A 20178-nucleotide genomic window follows, 5' to 3' on the forward strand; every position below is an offset into this window, starting at 1 on the left:
AACATGAGCTAACCTTCCTAGACAGATGCCACAAATGAACTCACTGCCATCACCATCTGTGTGCAGTCTTACAGAGTAAATGGCTGTGTATACCTAAGTCAGGATAATCTGTGCCATCGTATTTCCAGTGTCTATGCATGCTTTTGAAAGCTGGGCAGTGAAAAAAATATGACAACAAGATCAACTTATTTAAAATGAGGCACAGATAACATGGACTCTTTAACCTAGAAAGAGTGAATGTTACCAGCAAGAAGTCCTGCTTTTGTGATATTGCAGATAGCATCCAGTTCATTGTGAAACAACCTGGCTGAAGATTTTATTAGGTAGTCTGGGGACAGATCAGGAAAGTTATCATATCTCCAAGCCATTTAGAGTTTTGTATAACAACAAAAGATAGGCATGACTGGGTAGCATATAAAGAGACAGTATAGTTCTTCAAGCAGGGTTGTAATATGTGCATTCTATACTAGCTGCTGCTTCCAAATCATATAACTCTCTTGTTGAAACACATTCACTGGCTACCGGTTCATTTCACAATTCAAAGTGCTGGTCATGATCTATAAAGTCCTGCATGGCTTAGGTCCTCATATGGGGGGATATGGTCTGAAAGACCATATCCCCCCATATGAACCTACAAAGGTCCCAAGATCTATAAAGAAATGCTTTTTCTTGGTCTCACCACCATCACAGGTGCACTCGGTAAAGACACGAGAGAGAGCCTTCTCAGTGGCTGCTCCCTCCCAATGGAATGCCCTTCTACAGCAGGCTAAGCTGTCACCTCCCTGCTTTTCTTCCATCAGCAGGGGAAAACATTTTTATTCAAGCAGTCTTTTAATATATAATCATGTCAGAGAGGCTTTTATATGGGTGTGTGCTCTAGTTATGTTTTGAACCTTCTGTACGTTTTATTTTCTTTTATACTGTTTTTAGCTAAATAATTTTAATTGTGTTTAAATTCTATTGTAAAGTTTTTAATGATTTTATCTGTGAGCCACTTTCTGGGAAATGAAATATAAATAAATAAATAAATAAATAAATAAATAAATAAATAAATATTTTTGCTGTTAGCTGCTTTGAGTTCCTGTGTTGGGAGAAAGGCACGATATGAGATGATGATGATGATGATGATGATGATGATAATAATAATAATAATAATAATAATAATAGATATTTAAAAATGATCTTGTGCTCAATGAAAAAATCTGTTGAAACAAATATCAACTGCCATGAGAATATGTGGATTTTAAAACTCCAAAGAGGGGGGGGGGGGGTTAAACCATAATTTTTTCACAAAAGTATATTTTAGCATGAAAGCACTGTTTCATGGAAATGTAGTTTTTAAACCAAACCTTTCTAAGCAGAAAAAAGTCTCCATGAAACTTTTTTTTTTTTTTTTGGGGGGGGGGAGTTCCAAAATGCAAAAAAAGGTTAAAATCCTCAGATGGGGGAGTTCATTCTTGCATGCAATAATAAATGGATATTTATATTCCTAATTACAAGGTTACCAGTGTGTGGATCACACTGACAATTTTTCTGTATCCAGGAACAGAAGTAGCTGGCAGACTAGTGGATTGTTGGGGCCTACAGTTGCAATATGGGTCTCTAATGAAAGAAATGAATCTTGGAGCCATTAACTTTTTTCCCTTTAAATGCTTAAGGTCCATAAATCCCATGAATCCTGGGAATTGTAGCTTATTAGGCTAAATGTCTCACAAAACTACAGCTCCCAGAATTCCCTAGCATTGAGCCAAGGCAGTTAAAGTGGTCTTAAACTGGATTATTTTTGCACTGTGTTTTGGACCTAAGAATCAAAGGCGTGGTATAGACTCCCGAAAAAGGGCAGCCTGACGGTGCCTGTTTTTCCACCGAAGGGAAGCCTCAGCCTGCCTCAGCCACCAAACTGCGAGGCTTCCGGCCGGCGGAAAAAGAACCTGCAAAAAGCGGGTTCTTTTGAAGCCATGGCGGCAGTGTAACAAGTGCACCACTAGCACATTCATTACATAAGTGCCGTGTAGTGCCGTGCCGTGCGCTCAGCACTTACATAACAATGGTAGCATCCATGTATACAGGGCGCCACCATTGTTATGCCCTCGTTACGTGTGAGGGTTGCGGGGCATGTGAGCGCTGCACCCTCAGCCAACCCCTAGCACGTGACGAAGGTGCTTAAAAGGCCTGTATATACTGGGCCAAAGTGTTGGTCAAAGATGCATGTCTTTTGGTCAACTTCTTCATGTCTTCCAATCTACAACAAATCTACAACAAACTAATGTAGGTATTAGTGGAATTCATTGTGATTTTGTAACAGATCAGTGTTACAAATATTTGTGTAATTAGTAAACATTAAGGCAAGATCATGACACTTTTTGACCTCACATTTTTGGAAAAGAAAATTACAATAAATCTTTCCTCCCACCCTGCTTGGATGATGGACAATTATGTGTTCATCACTAATGGATAAAATGATTGTTTTATGATTGCTATGACTATCACTCAAATGTAGGGAGAAGAAACTGGAATAATGATGCCATGGTATTTCTGCTCACTGAAATACTTTCTCTTTCAAGCCCATTTCAACTATACATGTCTTGGTGAAAGCAATGTAGCAATATGGCCAGTTCTTAAAAACACACAGTATGACCCAGATGTAGGGAAAGAAATGCTGTGCTTTCATAGCTTATGTGGAAACCAGATTTCAATTCATTAATTCATATTCACATGCAAGATCATTTCATAAGCCTTAGTGAGTTTCATTGCCCAGTGGAGACTTGAATTTGGATCTGCCAAGCCCCAGGCCATCATTCTAACAACGAGACTATAATGGCATTGCTGTTATATCAGTGAAAAACCTCCATAACTCCTCTTCTCTCTCCAAAGACTCATTGGAGGACAGAATGTTGATCAATTTTGTAGCTAAAGGTCTATCTGTACAAGTCCAATAGTAGGCTGCAATCTTGTATTTGAAATCTTCCCCACATCTCCTGTTTCACTTTGCAACAAATTCTCCCTCAATGAGCTGTGGCTGGCATGAGTTCACTGTAGCTATTTCTCTTATTCTTTGTGTATATAACATCTGCCATGACCCATCTGTCTAAAAAAAATTATTCTTTTAAAAACAAAAAGGGAGGAGGAGCAATGTAAATGTGAGAGGTATTGTTTCCAGAATAATACTGATACCTTCCTTCTCTGATGCCCTTAGGTTGGCCATGCAAGCTTCCAGATGATAGTCCCATGTTCTTTTCCATCACTATCTTGACTTTTTTTTTAAAAAAAAAAGTTTAGTTATTTTTAATGTATTGTGTTATTTATTTTTCAGATATTTTACAATAATTGTTTTATACTAAATAAAATTGTTATATACAGTACTAGAATAGAATAGAATAGAATAGAATAGAATAGAATAGAATAGAATAAGCCAGACAGCCCATGTTAATTCAAACTTAATTCAATTATCTCCATTCTATATCAGGAACATGAGGCCATTGCCGTATTCAGCCATGACAAGTTTTTGCAGATATGTGTTGGAATGAGACAAATTATTAGAATTTTGATTTGACAATACTGATTGTTAAAATGTGTATTAGATAATACAATGGTAAATATTGAGCATGAAGCAAGAAAAGCATTTTTCCACTTGTCTGACTGCAGATCTGATTCACTGAGGCTTGAAATCTCATTTGCAAAAGAGGCAAAGTTCAGATGAAGAAAAGTCCAAGGGAAGTATTCAGGAAAGCCATTCCCCTCTCTAGCATATAGACATATGAATCTTGAGGATATGTTTAATTACCCACACATGTACGACTTTCTAGAATAACTGCATGTAAAATATGATCACTGTTGTACTATAATTCTAGTTCAAATTCCTCTATGCTTAGACCTCAGTGATGTTAAAATTCCTTTCCTTAGAAAACAATAATTTTAGATAAAGATGTCCCCTCCTTGGTGAGGAATGAACATAACACTGCACATACACAGAATCACATTTTTTGCAACTTTCTGTAGAAGCCATTTGTGACTCAAGGATTCTGGAAGAAGTACTTCAGAATGCAATTCTTTCAAGCTCTGCTATATCACGTAAGGGCATCTGTAGTCCAGCACTCTTTTCCCACAGCCTCCAAGCTGCCCAGAAGTAGGGCATGAGTAGCTAAGTCCCCTTCTGCTTGCGTTTCCCAGAGACTGGTAGACTAGAGGATCCTGACCATGCAAACTGCCAATCTTAACCATTTATAAAATTATCCCCATGATTTTTTAAAAATTCTCTTTCAAGCTATCTAGGGGCTTGTCTACTCCAGTGGGAAACCCTGTACACACCTCATAGCTCAATCAAGAGTTTTCTGAACACCACACTCACTATGGTGAGATCAGAGTAAGCTGGAACAAAAGGGCAGTCCTACAACAATCATGTGTGAGGAGTAGTTTTGGACACACATCTATGTCCTCACTACTGCCCTGGATTTTCCAGGTGACTGGGGGGATAAAAGCAATTCTTTTTTCTCCAGATTTTCAGAGAAACACCCCCCATTGCTTGAAAATCCTGAAGAACATCATGTATCCTATACAGTTTGGGTACAGACTGTCTGAAAGACCACATCTCCCCATACAAATCTGAGAAAATGTTAAATTCTTCAGGGGAAGGCTTTCATTTGGTTTTACAGACTTGCTTGGTGATGACATGCCTTCTCAGTGGCTGCTCCTACCTTCTGGAATTCTCTTCCATGGCAGGCTAAGCTGGCACCCTCCTTGTAATCCTCTTGCTGGCAGGCCATGTGGTGCATGTCTTACTTATGTTTTTCAAACTTTTGTATATTTAATGCAATTTCATATTGCTCTAGCAAAAAGATTTTAATTGATTTTTGTGGGGTTTTTTGGCTATGTGGCCATGTTCTAGAAGAATTTATTCCTGATGTTTTCACCAGAGTGGGATATATATGTACTGTGTGTACACACACACACACATACACTGTGTGACTCTGGGTAGAGAGGAGTAATTTCCATGTTCATCAGTGCCTTGTTCTGTTGTTGATGGCAAGGCCTCAGGGTGGTAGGATATGCAGAGGGTTAGTGTCTGCTTAATTAGTGATCATTATCTGCTGGGAAAACCCCTGATCTTGGGTGGTTTTCCATTTGCATTTGCTGAGTCTTAATCTTGCTGTTTTTCAGGACTGATAGCTGAACTTTGTTCACTTTAAGTGTTGCTTCTTTCCTGTTGAAGTTGTCCAGGTGTTTGTGGATTTCAATGGCTTCCCTATTCATTCTGACCTGATAGTTGTTGGCATGGTCCAGAATTTCAGTGTTTTCAAACAGCATTTTATGCCCAGGACGGTTTATAACGTGTTCTACTACTGCTGATTTTTCTGGCTGCCCAGTCTGCAGTGTCTCTCGTGTTCCTTGATTCATGTTTGCACAATGTGTTTGGTGGTCCCTATTTTAATTGCTATTAAACTTATATTCTAAAGTTTTGCTCCGTGGTGGCAAAAACGGACAGAGAAACGCCTCAGTGGAGGTGGTTTTCAGGAGCCCCTGAAAACGCTTCCTTCAGGCTGCCGCTCCCAACCCGGAAGTTTTAAACTATTTTTATCTGTGAGTTGCCTTGGGTCCCTTTCTCAGAGAAATGTGACATAAATTAAATAAATAAAGTAATACCTGGTGGAGACAAGCCCTAAATTTATGGGCTTCAGTACAATCCATGGTGACATATCTTTGGCAGCAACCTGTGGTGACTTAATTATAAACAATGCACATATGTTTTGTGCTGTTATTATGTTGAAAGCATGTGTAGCAATGGTTGCTTGGTACAAGACTGCATATACAGACTTTGTGTTCCGGCATTCATGTGAACATGCCTAAGGGTAAAACTAGGGGTGGGGGTGGCATTTAAGACCTTGCCCTCATAAGCATCTACAGTACTTGTAAGTTAAGTCTTTTCACAGTTAATGTGAAATTCTGAAGGGGGCTCTTTAGTTACAGTCACTTAAATGTGGCAGTGTAAAGCTCCCATGTGGGTGGAACTCAACCTTCTCAGGATTTCTGATACTAAATGCTTTCATAACTTCTAGAATCATGATGTTGGAAGAGATCACAAGGGCCATCCAGTCCAACCCCCTGCCGTGCAGGAATGCACCATCAAAGCACTCCTGACAAATGGCCATCCAGCCTCATTTATAAACCTTTAAAGAAGGAGATTCCACCACTCACTGAGGCAGCATATTCCACTTAAATGGTTCTTACTGTCAGGAAGTTCTTCCTATTGTTTAGATGGAATCTCTTTTCCTATAGTTTGGATCCATTGCTCCACATTATAGAAATTTATTGCATGATAAAAAGAAAGCCAAAACAGAGCAGGATGAGGAGGAGGCCGTGGCTCCTCGAGTGCAAGAGGAAATGGAGGCTATACCAGGTCCTAATCCTGCCCTGCCAGACCCCAGCCCTGATCTCCCAGCCCCAGAGATTGAAGCTCAATCAGGTCCTAGCTCTGTGGGGATCCCTCCTGAGGCTCAGCAGCCTAGTGGTGACTCTGGGGAAGAACCGAGCCTGGAGGTTCCTTCCTTTAGGCAGAGAAGAGCTGAGAGTTCTTGTGTGCGTCAATCCAGGAGGCTTGCAGAGAGGCAAGCTGCTGATAAGCCACAGCTGGCACAAGGGAGGGCGTCTCTCATTTAAGCAACTGGGAAACGCTGACCCTTTGCCAGCAATTATTGCAGAATCCTTCTTTGTGATTGCTGTCAGCACTGGCTTCTTGTTTCCTGAACCCTTGTTTGTCTTGGACCTACGACTTTGGAACGAACTGGACTATTGCTACCTTCTGGCCGCCCTGACCTTGGACCGAACTGACTTCTGTGAACTCTGGTATCCTGACCTTGGCTTTGTTTGTGACTTGCTTCTCTCGGACTAACAGAAAGGTCTGTAGACTGTTTCCCAGCTCCTTTCTTGCTGAGCCATCACTATCAGCATTGGTTTGTGTGTGCGTTGGCCACAATCCGGGACACACTCATTCTCCCAGACCCATGGCTCTGCAGCTATGGATCTGGAATGGCATGAGGGGGCATGGAGAAACGGCCCATGCCAGCTTCTCTGGGCCCCACTCGCCCCCCCCCCCCAGACCCATGGCTCTGAAGCTATGGGTCTGAAATGGCACGAGGGGGTATGGAGAAATGGACCGTGCCAGCTTCTCCAGGCTCGAACTCGTCCTCCCAGACCAATGACTCTGCAGCAATGGGTCTGGAACGGCGCAGGAGGGGATGGAGAAATGGCCCGTGCTGGCTTCTATGGGTCTCCACTCGCCCTTTCTGACACCAACTGCCTCTCAAAGACAGCTGGAGGCCACAGAAAGGCTGGGTGGAGAAGTCCATCCCAGAAGCCCTGACTCCGGAGACCGGACGTTCTGCCTCTGGAGCGTGAAACCCCACCCCGGAGCAGAAGCCCTCCCCCCGGCATGTGAACCAAAAAAGGTTTGCCATCACTGTGCTAGAATGAACTGCAACACCAAGGGAGAAAACCTTGTGTGGGAACAGCTGACGGATGGTCTGATCCTAAACCAATTGTCCAGCTTCACCTGGGCAAAAACACCTGAACCCCAAAGACAAACCATAAGTGGGTTGCTCCCCGGGCCCACATCTGGAAACTCAACCCAAGAACCTCCCACACACACACACACACACACACACACACTTAACTCGCAGGACTTAAGTAAGGTTTTAAGCCAGCCCCAAGGAAAGTCTCTTTCCCTTGACACTGGCCTTAGAGATGCATGCTTAGGTGAGCATGCTGTTGGGAGTAAAGTTGAAATTGAGTGAGGTGAATTCAGAATATTTTGGCTATCAGTAAAGCAGTTCTTGAAGCTGGAAACAGTACAGGTTTCTCACAGTTTCGGAGACCATCACCAAGTATTTAAAATCCCAAATTTCATTATGTATAAAAAAGTCTTTTAAAAATTCCTGTGAAAGGTTTGGGCCATCTCACATGTTCTTCTTTCCGCTGACACTCAAAACTAAGTTACCAAGAGGTTTTAAATACCAGAAACAGCAAATGCAAATCATGTTATACCAACCTAGGATATATGGGAAGGAGATTCCATAGATCTGGGAAGAAATAATTTATTTCTTTTTAAAGTAAAGATGTTCAGCATATAGAATTTAGGGAATCAGTTACCCAGTACTTAGGATGTACTTCTGTTTGCTCTGAATTCAGTGTATATTTGGTGTTTTGATTAATAATAATAATAATAATTTGTTTTATTTATATACCGCTATTCCAAAGATCATGGCGGTGAACAGCAAGTAAGCTAGTTAGCAAGTAAGCTAATTAAAACAAAAGAAAAGCACTCTTTTATAAAATAAAGCCATTACTTCAAAGATATTACTTTTTCTAACACAGATAAACCATATCAGAAAAAAATGATATCTATTCAGCTCCAAAACTATAAAGGTGCATTTGAAGAAGTAGACTGTGTCTACAAAAGTTCATGCTACAATCTCTTTCACAAGTTCATTGTACACCATTTCCAGACCATTCTGAGCATGGGATGGAATCGGCATGGAATGGGAGAGAACAGGTGTTACCACACAGGAGAACACTACCGATGCTGCCGGGAGTCCCAGAGCCATTCCCCATCTGTGAAGAACTGATTTTGAAGAACAATTTTGAACCATTCTTCAAAATCAGCTGCCATAGTACAGACTGGGAACCGCTTGGGGACTCTGAACAGCATCAGCAGTGTTCTCCTGTGTAGTAACACCATTCTCACCTGTTCTGTGCCAATCTCATCCTGTGCCCAGAACGGTCTGGAAATGACATGCGATGAACTTAATAGTTAGTCTCAAAGGTGCTGCAAGAATCCTTTGTATATTAAGGTACTTGGTTTTGGGAGGTTCAGTGAGCATACTCTTCCATGTGATAAATCCCAGTTAAATGCACATTACTCTTAAATGCACAATGAATGAAAATAGAAGGTCCAGAGTTTATTTCAATGACAGATATCCCTAGTCTTGCAAGACAAATGATTCATTATCTTTCTATTATAGATAAATAGGAACAAACAAATAGAAATTTCACTGTGTAGCCTCACAATGTGTGAGGGAACATGGAGGAAGGTTAGGGAACCCAAGCCCCCTCTTAAATGTCTGCACAGATTCACACTGCTTGCTGCTGATTCATTTTGAATCTCTGCTTTGAGATACCCCATTACATCCACCTTAGAAAATATAAGCTGTTTTGCAGCTGTTGCCTTTAAAATAGCAAAGCATATTTTCAAACTGAAGCAATCTTATCCGCCAAGGAAACAAGTGCTTTCAACACAGGTAATCCTGCCCTTATGGCTCTCTGATTTATTGGCACAACCTGAGTTAACAGCCAACACAGTTTCAGCTCCTGTGTGGTTTCCCATGTCCTCCACATTAACTCATGTGCTAGTAGGCGGCCACCTATCTAACACATTTGCAGACACCTGCAGGCCTGCCCAGCTGTGCAAATTGCTTTGCAATCAACCTGCTAAGGCAGGCAGAAGGAGAATTCACATCACCAGACCATGAGATTTTCATCAGCAATTTTTCTTTTTCTTTATAAGGTGGCCAGTATTTTGTTCACAAGTTTCCCATTAAGGTTTAAGCAGATCTTTACCAGAAGGTCTTAGATGATTTGTGAATGAGCCATGCAGACCCCATGTGGAAACTAGGCTTACTGCCTAAATTAACATGGTTTCTTTGTGTATCAAATTATTTATATACCACCTCTAGACTTTGAAAAAAAGCCCTCAAACACTGAAATAAAAAAAAAAAAAGCTAACCAGGCTAGCTATCCATGCAAACATGCATCAATTGTTAAAAACAAACAAACCCACCAGCAGATTGATATTATCAATCAACCAGTCAAAGTATTTTTTTTTAAAAAAAAACATGTTTCTAAGAACTTCAAATCTCTACTAAACAAAGTAGGAATGCTCCAGAACACAGCAGGGCTGGAAGTAATTCAACAATAAAACCAGTGTCTTAGCCATCCAGTGAAAAATAATAAATGATGGGGCCAAGTGAATCTATGTTAGGAGAGTTCCACAGTCAGGGTGCCATAACCGAGAATGTCTTGACTTTCTTTATGAGCACTAACTTACAAAAAACAACAACAACCTTCCATTCATAGCAGTACAAAGATTACAATACAGCTCTTATAAATGAGCACAGGCTCTTTTCATAAAGGGGTAGATTTTTTTCTTAGGCTAGTTTGTGTCATCAGTTGCTAAAGAGATAGTTCAATACCTTTACCAAAGCAAATTTCTCATGCAAAACCATGAAAGTGCTCTCCTATGAAACTCATATTACCATGTTGAAAAGCTCAAATGTGGGAATTAGGTTAGCTTTTTGTCAAGCAGTGAGGTTCCAAGCACACAACCAGAAAATCTTTAAATGGCACAGAAAATGGCAGCCAGGGCCACATCTTCCATACAAACACTACCAAAGCCCAATACACATGGAAGGAAACATTGAACCCACCCAAGTGGGCACACCTTCCTACTTCACACATAACAAGCAAAACAGTGCCACAGCACACTCTGTCTAGGAGGTAAAATGGCACAGGTAGCAATGACCATGCTCCTACACTGCCCAGGAATTCCTATGGGGTTTGAATCCCTTTATGCTGTTTACAACTATAATGATGCATTGGGAGAACTCACACAGTATCAACATAGCTTCTATAGCAGAAGACCTATGGAGAGCACATACAACCTTCCCTAGGTTGAGGGTTCAAAACTCATTTCTTGCCAACCAACCAAGAAATGGTCAGAAGCCAAGACATGCAATGAAAGCAGCCATAGGAAAATACAGTAATGATAGGAGAAAGTTTTAGTTGTTCACTGGTCATAAATTTGGAATGCAGAACATAAGGATTTCAACCCCATCAGTGTTGAAGAGTGAATATGTTCACAGTCAGCTTTTTCAGGCCCGCATGGCACTGTCTAGCAGTGTCAAGGCCCAGTTTATGGCAAGACTATAGGGACTGCTAGAAGAACATGGAATGAGTCTCTGTTTTGAATCCAGGGTATAGCCCCACATTACAAAATATGAATTGCACCTAGACTCATGGATAGCTGAGCCTATCAAGAAAAACACAGTATAGACTAGTAACTTGGGTGCTGGCATGGGTGAACTACACATTTGGAGCTACTATCCCCAGAGACCTATGTGTCTATTATCTCTACCCCTGCTTAGGCCATACCTGTTGGGTAACATCTCAGCAAGTCTAATTGCCACTTCTTTATATCATGTATCTCCTACTGACTATTTCATATGCCCTGGCATGAGAACTAATTTTATTTGTGCATCCCAACATGCTTGTCCCCACACAGATCAGGGAACTTGATCCAAAGCCCCAATGCCATTAAATGTCTCATCTGGTCTCTTCAGTGGGCAACCTTGAGACCACTTGATATGAGATCATGCTGGGTTATCCATAAGGCATCTCTATATGCCACTTCTTAGCAATAAATAAAAACATGCCCCAAAATGATACCCTTTATAGGACACCATCTGGGATAGTGGAGAAAAAACATGTATGTGGTTGCCAACCAGTCAATGTTACAGGCTGGGTTATTTAGTTGTTGACTCTGTGGCCTCCTTATATAACTTTAAAAGTGCAGAATTTAACCTAATATCACCTACAGAGGGTAAGACAGAGCATATGATTTAACGCGGGCAGTTAGAGCTGTGAGAATGTGTGTGTGTCAGCAGAAAACTGGCTACAGCTTTCATATCATAAGAATGCCAGATGCTCTATGATGTAAATAGATAAGAAGAAAACATCTGTGCACTTGTACTCAGAGAACCAGAATGGTGTAGTAGTTAGAGTGTTGGACTAGGACACTGGGTGAGCAGAGTTGAAATCCCTGGCTTGGCCACAGAAATCCACTGGATGATTTTGGACAAGTCACACTCTCTCAGCCTTAGAAAAAGGGAGAGGCAAAGCCCCTCTGAACAAATTCTGCCAAGAAAACTCTGTGATGGGTTTACTTTAGGATCACCATAAATCAGAAATAACTTGAACGCAAACAACAACAATTTGTTCTCAGGAAGTGGATGTACTCAAGATGTGAAGACATCAATTGATTTTGGAGAGTAGACAAACAGTGATATGTACACTATCTGGGGCAGTTAGTATAGGAAAGACACCTAACTTACCTCAAATGGTTATTTTAATTGGATAAGAACTTGTGTATCCCTCAACTGTGACTTATTTTGATTTTCCTGCTGACAAGCTGAGGGGGCATAAAGGGAGACCAAAGAGGCATAGACAGGATTCCTACTGGACTACTTAGGAAGAGAAGGCAATATGTCACTTATAAACTGATTGTGCTCCCAAGGATGTTTTCTGGAGCCACCTAGCTCCCACAAAAGCTATGCAAGAGAACTTCAATGACAAACTAGGGAAAAAAGCCCTTAAAACAAGCAAGAAATGCTTGGGAAACCCCATTTGAAACAAGCACTTCTTGTTTATTTTAAGGGCCCTCTCCAAAATTTGGCAATACAATAGCAATACAGCAAACAGTGGGTCTCACCAGGTAATTGGCCTCTGGACATGGCAGTTGCCTGTGTTTAAATGAGAGACATTTTTAAATTCAAAAATTATTTTTCTGATCCCTTAAGGTGGATTGGGCAACTGATTGCCTTCCAGACAATAACTCCCATCATCCCTTAAAATTGGCTATGAGTCTAAGGCTAGTGGGAGCTGCAGTCCAACAATATCTGGGAAATCATAGGTTGCCCACCCTTGTCTTAAAGGATGACTGATGACTTTTAAATCAAGAATGGAATCAATGAGAAAGAGTGTGCAATAAATAGAAAATGCTCCTGTTTGTTCAGGATTATCTTGTGGATATCAATAAGAAGAACTGTCATTCCCCAAATATTTGTGCTGACAAAAATCTGTTCATGTGAATTTAAGCAAACAGCAACTAAAATTGGTATAATCGCATGGCTGAACTGAAAAGTCCTTGAAATACATCTGTTCTACCACACTTCTTTTGATGCAGGAACACAGCTAGCTTTGGAACTTGATTGCTACAGAACCTCTAAATCAGTAAGAAGTAGTCAGAGTTGTTTTAAACTCTAACTGGCCAACAATAAGCTTCTGGAAAGTCAAAAGAAGAGGCATCTCAAGCACTTCTGCCATGGTTCATTTTCCACTGCTTACTCCATTTCCACTGTCCACATCTCTCTCACTCTGACTACAAAACAGAGGCTATATGTGCTCTGGAATATTGGAAAGAGACTAAGTATGTACAGCTTTTGATAAGGGCGGATCCTCTTTTTAGAAAGAGTAATACAGCTCAGGCCCAGGTTGATTGAAGGATCACGTTCTCCAGTAAGAACCTGCCTATGTTTAAATACCTTCTGGGGAAGACCTTCCCTATGTCTCACCACCCTCACAAGTGCATGCAATAGGACCATAGGAGAGGGCCTTCTCTGTGGCTGCTCCCAGGTTCTAGAACTCTCTTCCAAAAGATGTTGGACTCACACTCTCACTGCTATCTTTCCACAAGCAAGTGAAGACCTCCTTGTTTCAGCAGGCCTTTGATTTCTTTTTAAGGGGGAAAATGGTCCTTCCAGATGTGCAGGATTTTTAATTTGTTACTTTGTAATGTTTTATGTTTTAATTGTTTTTATTCTTTTAATAGCTTATTTTTAAATGTTTATATACTATGAATTCTTATCTATGCTTGTGTGTAACTGTTGCAAGCTGCTTTGAGTCCAAAACTGCGGGGGGGGGGGGGGAGGCAAGAGTTAAATAAATAAATGTAATAAATGGATAGATGGATGGATAGATAGACAGACAGACACACAGAGTTAGGTGTTTCCCTGTAGTTGAGCATTTGGCAAAAGTAATGTACTTGAAAGAGATCAACCGCCGCAATTTCACACCAACAAGAAGAGCAGGCCACCATATAAAGACTTCGTGATCAGGCTTCCGCTTTTATTCAAGAAGTAATATAATGTTATTTTACTCTTTCGTGTTAGGTGCATCTGCACAGTAGAAATCATGCAGTTTGTCATCACTTTAACTGCTACGGCACCATACTATTGCATCCTGGAATTTGTACATTTGTGAGGCACCAGCACTCTTTGGCAGAGAAGGCTAAAGACCTTGTAAAACTACAAATTCCATAGGATGGAGCAGTAGCACTTAAAGTGATATCAAACGGCATTATTTCTACAGTGTAGATGAAGCCATTGCTTCCCCCTCTACTTAACTGTATTGGAAATTTTTCTCTTTCTTCAACACATACACACCATACACACAAACACAGACACACATTATACACAGCATGAATACAATTGTTCAGCCTGAACAGTGAATACAAAAGATTGTTTTAAACATCTATTTGGTACCTGTGAATGCACTAGTATTCGTAATCTCTGCAGTGACAGTAGATATGCTGGGACCATCTTCATTGGCCGCCTTCAGAATATACTTCTCAATTACACCTTTGACCCCAGCTGGTTCATCCCATGCGACCTCAACACTGTAACCATTTATGCAGTGAACTCTGGAGGGTGTTGGCACATTTCGTGGGACTGTGAAAGGGTAAGAGAGAAAGAGAGAAAACAGCAGTACTAAGAAGACTATTGCCCCATTTCTCACTTTTAATAGTTGCAGTAAATCAGATTCACCATTAGCATAAATACAATTTATTAGAGTTGTAACTTTCCAGCATTGATTTAATATGGCTGCACATCTTGAACCATTCAGTTTTAGCTATATTTCAAAAACCATCCGGACTGCATCTACATAACATTCCTCTTTGCCTAGTTCAGGTTTTCAAAAAACAAAAAAAAACCAAACATTTAACGTATCAATTGTATTGAGACATCACTCAGAAAAGAAGCTCTGTATGTTCAAATGTAATGATGTTGCCAAGTAAGACCAGATAATTATATCATTATAAGCAGGCATTTGAGATTTCATTTCCCAAAAGCCACAGATTCTTGCTAAGATGCTATGCTATTTAAACATGCATGGTTTTTCATATTTTTTGCATCAAAGCTGAAAGGGCAAATTGCAAAACTTAATACTAGGAATAATCCAGTTCAAAATTAACTGTGGGTATTTGCCCATTAAAGCCAATAGAAGGTGTGTTATACTTCATGAGGGGTGAACTAGTTACAGGAAAGGTTGAGATTTTGCAAGCATTTGTGTATGTAACATTTTGTTTGGGTCAATTCAAATAATATATTCAACTTTAAAAAGAAAAGACTGGAAAGAACTTTCAAAACCCAGCTTGAAAACCCTGGTAAAAATAGCATCCTATTTCCAATAACCTGTAACTATTTGTAAGATAGTACTCTATCAAGTGAAGATACGGCAGAAATGGCTTCATCACAGATGAGTGCACAAAAGATGGCAAGGAAAGGCCCAAGCAACTCTTTGGCAGAATGATGGATGATGGTTTTGCAATAAGTGCATGTGTACTCTGGAGTCCTGGTGATTAGGATTGCTTATAGCCTCTCAGCATCAACTATCCCCTTGTATACCTTTAATCCTTAGACTCATTTAAAAATCATTTGGGAGAGGAAGAGCAGTCCATGCAAAAGACATTATGTTAAATTTTGAAATTTTTGAATGGCCACAGTTCCTTCTGAAAGCAACAATGTGATCTTCTCATAAAGCCTCAGGATGCTGACAAATGCTACATTAATATATTGATTTTATTAGTTCTGAAATGTATTACAGGGCAAGGTAAGGCACTGTATAGCAGATGGTCTTCTCATAGGGGACACAACAAAACTGACTCAAAAATAATTAAATAGTGCAATTATTTTCTAGCCCTTGGGAACATGTAGATGCTCTGTGCTGTGGTCAGATTGTAAATATAAATTTATGGTCTAACTTACTCTGGTCAGACAATTAGGACAAAAATATGGCTGTACTTGCTCGCTTTGGGATGCTCAACCACATGGTGGCATTAAGCTGCATAAGCAGTACATTTGCAAGTCAAAACTCTGCTTTGGTACAAAGTACTGGAAAGATGCTATTGTGAGGAAGTGTATTATGGTTCCATTTGTAAAAAGACTGATACAAATGAGGAAGTCATACACAAGAGTAGCTTCATACTGCCCCTCTCCCAGCTCAAGAACTTTACTAAATTACAAACAACACTTACTATAGTAAAACAGTTGATATGTTTAGAGAAGTACAAAAAAAGGAGTCGTCACATCTGAATAGCAAATAATGTAAAAAAAAAAATATGAAGGGTTGAGCGCAAAAGAGCTCTTAAAATCTGTCCATGGTACTTGCACAAACAAAAATGGAGGTGGGTTTTGAGGAATGTTCTCAGGTGCAGAAGGGCTGGTCTCTAATTTTTGATGTTGGAAAAAACATTCTATAAAATTTCTCAGAAAATTCTTTGACCTGTTCACACCAAATGTCACTGTATTTTGAATGCATTGCTGGTAGAAGAACAATAAAAGGGACTAAGAAGGAGGAATGAGCATAGTAATAGCCTGTTGCCTCCTTCAGCAATTATTAAGCAGTATTAAAACTGGATCCACAGTTGTGTCCAAATTTCTTTTATCGTATTCTCATTAACACAGAGGGACTTCATCAAATATTATTGGTGTGATGGATCAAATTATATAACCATTCATTATATAACCCCCAAAGAAAGACAATTCCAAGAATATCTGTCAGGGGATTCTTTCCATTTCCAGATCTAAAAATAAACATTGGAGAAATGTAATCAACAAGTTTCTGGTGTTTCTATTACTTGTGTGACCTTACACCTATGAAACTGAGTTACATCAATGAGAATAATGTCTTAGCAATATTACGATTTTTTTAAGCAGAACAATGACATGATTTAATTTCTTAGCTGACATACACATATAAGACCCTCTGTTCTACAGCTATGCACAGAAAAGACTTTGTTATAAATTATAGAAAAACAAAATTATGATTTCATATGGCAGCATGCACAATTTAATTTTAAAAGAATTTGTTTTTATATCCCTAATGGCTATATGGTTTATACAGCTTAGGTCCGGGCTATTTTACAGACGTCTCTCCCATGAACCAGCCTGGAACCAGAACTATGCAGGAGAGACCCTTTCAGTCCCACTACCTTCAAAGGCACTGTTTTTGGAGGGGACACATAATAGGGCCTTCTCAGCGCTTGCTCCTAAACTTTGGACTTCCCTTCTTAGGGAGGCTAGCATGGAGCCTACTGACCCCATTTGCAGGTGAGCGGACTGACTTACAGCTGCATTGTTTTAAATTTTGAAATGTTTTTATATTTTTAAAGTACATGTTTTAAATTGTTTTGATATGGTTAATAGCTTAATTCTATTTTAATGTTGACTTTTCCTATATTTTCAGTTAGGTTTTTTTATTTATATTGTAATGATTTTAATTTGTAAGCAACTTTCAATGAAATATACTGACAAGCATGGAGATTTTGGTGTATTCCTCCCTTCTTATGCTGAGAACCTAAACAATGAAAATGGTGGCATACTGGCAGCAACATAAGAAAAAATGAAATGAGAACAAAATACAGAAATTACCTGCTTCTCTTGTGCGACTGCGGTTCCAGGCACTAGATACAGATCCTCCTTCATTAGAAGCTACTACCCGGTATAGATATTCTTAAAGACAAGAAAGAGAATGTGTCTAAATGTTGGAATACATTAGCAGAAAGTGAACTAAAATCATACAACTGTTGATATAATGGAAGGGCCAATGTACTACCTGTAAATGGTTGGAGACCACTTTCATAAACGCTCTTTTCTTTTCCTCGGTACACTAGGATGGAGTCATTTCCCCTGCAGTTAACAGCACTGTCAGTTGATAGGCATCCATCCAGATTGACTCTGACAACATTGCTGGACACAGATGCCAAGTTAACGACAGCACCTCGTGTAAATTTAACATCCTTCATGCAGCCACCAAAACCTAGCAAATAGTAAGGGATTAGTATCACATAAAGGGCTCCAGTGGTTAATTAAGAATCATGTTTTGCTTCTTCCAGTGCTACATTTCAGTGATAAGGAAAGCTAGATGTAAATGTTAAACTTCAAATTATGTTTGAGAAATGATTTCCCCCCTCAAACAGCAATACTTAAACTGATACAGAGCAATCGTCGTTGAGCAGCAACGCTGGAACATTTACCAATTATTCAGCCTAAATGGGAATTTTTGGCTACTTATCACTGCATGTTCAAAAACATCAACATAAAGCAGGTGCAAAGTAAGTGATTTTGGAAAAACCCACTAGCGATTATAACTTTAATGTAACTTTATGTTATTTAAGGTTAAACACTTTTACTCATATACATGTGTGTGTGTGGGGGGGGGGGAGGGTAGCTATTACCACAAAATAATATATGCATATGCATATGCATTTTGTCTTCTAAATATTGTTAATCTAATATAAAAGTCACAAGAGCAGTATTGATTTGATATGCCTAAACTCAGGGGGTGGGGGAGATCTTTAAATTGTCTATTGAATTATAGCACCATGATTCCATTTTAATTGCCATAGCTGCATCCTATAGAATCTTGGGGTTTGTAGTTTGGTGAAGTACTAGAACTCTCTGGCTGCCAATTTTAAATATTCTTTCCTAAACCACAAATCCCAGGATTCCATAGGATGCTGCCACCTAAGAGGAGATTTCTGTTCCCAAAAGAATGTACAAATGTGGATTTTACTGATTTGTTTGCCCCATGCAGGCCTTACATCTATATGTTACTATACACATACACACACAATATATACTATTGACATGTTACAGTCCCCCAGCATTTTATAGTAACACACCTTCTTCTAATCCCAGCTCCTTAAAGACATTCTGGACCTCATCTGGGATTCCTCCAATGTAGACTGGAGAGTTTACAAACAGCTGTTCTAAACCAGGTTCCACCACATGTTCTATCAGTTTATTCATACTTGCTGAAACGATGGCTCCTTCTTTTTTCAAAAGAATTGTATTCCACTTTCCATCACAATAGGACAAGCCTAACCAGAGATTCACGCGGGTAGAAACAATGCCATTTTTCAGCCGAAAAGAAAGGATCCCACTTTTGAGTTCTGCCTGTAGGGTGTGGTTAAATACAAAAGAGAGTCTGGTGACAGCAAAAGGGGAAAAAAAGCAAAACACAAAATGCAAACATCTAGTATGAGTTTAAGCAATTCTGTACGTGCAAAGTCTACCAAAACATTATTCATCAATGTTTTAGTGGCTATACTGGTTCCACAAAACAGGAAATGCTAATAAACAAGTGACATTATTACCCTAGTTATCAGCCATAGGTCCTAAGCACACTACAGAAATAATCCAGTTTGAGACCACTTTAACTGCCTTGGCTCAATGCTAGGGAACATTGGTTTTGTGAGTCATTTAGCCTTCTCTGTCAAGAGAGCTCTGGTGCCACAATAAACTACAATTCCCAGGATTCCCAAGCACTCAGCCAGGGTAGTTAAAGCAGTCTCAGACTGGATTATCTTTGCAGGCTGTTTTGGCTGGATTTGGAATTCAGCTGCTTGGAGCTTCAGGAAGGCAGTCTGAGTTGGAACCAGTTTGAAATGCAGGGAGATGTGGGAGTCCCCTGGACTCCATACTAGCTCCTTCCTCCTTCTAACAAAGAAAATTTAGGATCTTTTATAGTCTAAAACTAGTTTCAGGCAAAAATTGTCTTTCATACATCAAAGGCCAAATCTGCATGGTAAAGATGGGGAATAGAGTTGTAAATTAGCCCTCTTTGGCTTGGGTGCAGGAAACACCCAAAGAGAAACACAACCTCTTCCTGTCTTTTGGAAGTATAAATTTTTCCCTATTTCAGCTCCCAAACTATCTGATTGATCTCTATTTCAAAGCTTGATTTTGGGTCCATGCAGCTCGACTACATGACCACATGGGATAAGCCTCATTGCTGCTTGCAGTCAGAGTACATTCAGGATCATGGAAACGGAACGCTCACACAAGAAAGACAATTTTCATAGCATTTCTTGTAACAATGTTATAGCCGGCTGCACTTCTGAGCATAACTGAGGGGTCCCCTCTTCTCTCCTTTCATGTCCTCAAAGCATTCATGGAGAAGGCATTTCTTCAATAATGGTAACTTCTGTTATGAAGAAATGGCTGCTCCACAAATGCTTCGCTGAAGGGAGAGGAGAGGGGAAACTTCAGAAGAGCAACCCGCTATTACACC

At 39.9% G+C, this 20178-nt stretch overlaps 1 protein-coding gene across 1 annotated transcript in view; it reads right to left on the minus strand.

Moving 5' to 3' along the window:
* The window catches only part of USH2A (usherin), a 665032-nt gene that overhangs the window by 388115 nt on the left and 256739 nt on the right, over positions 1-20178 (minus strand). Inside the window, exons 26-29 of the mRNA XM_089528326.1 lie at positions 18788-19057; positions 17719-17922; positions 17535-17615; positions 14367-14552 (exon numbers count right to left, since the gene is read on the minus strand). Coding sequence (XP_089384452.1) covers positions 14367-14552; positions 17535-17615; positions 17719-17922; positions 18788-19057 — 741 coding nt within the window. The remainder of the gene's footprint in view (positions 1-14366; positions 14553-17534; positions 17616-17718; positions 17923-18787; positions 19058-20178) is intronic.

Source organism: Sceloporus occidentalis, unplaced genomic scaffold (assembly GCF_023333645.1).
Source record: "Sceloporus occidentalis isolate IW3139 unplaced genomic scaffold, rSceOcc1.0.p SCAF_6, whole genome shotgun sequence".
Taxonomy (NCBI): domain Eukaryota; kingdom Metazoa; phylum Chordata; class Lepidosauria; order Squamata; family Phrynosomatidae; genus Sceloporus; species Sceloporus occidentalis.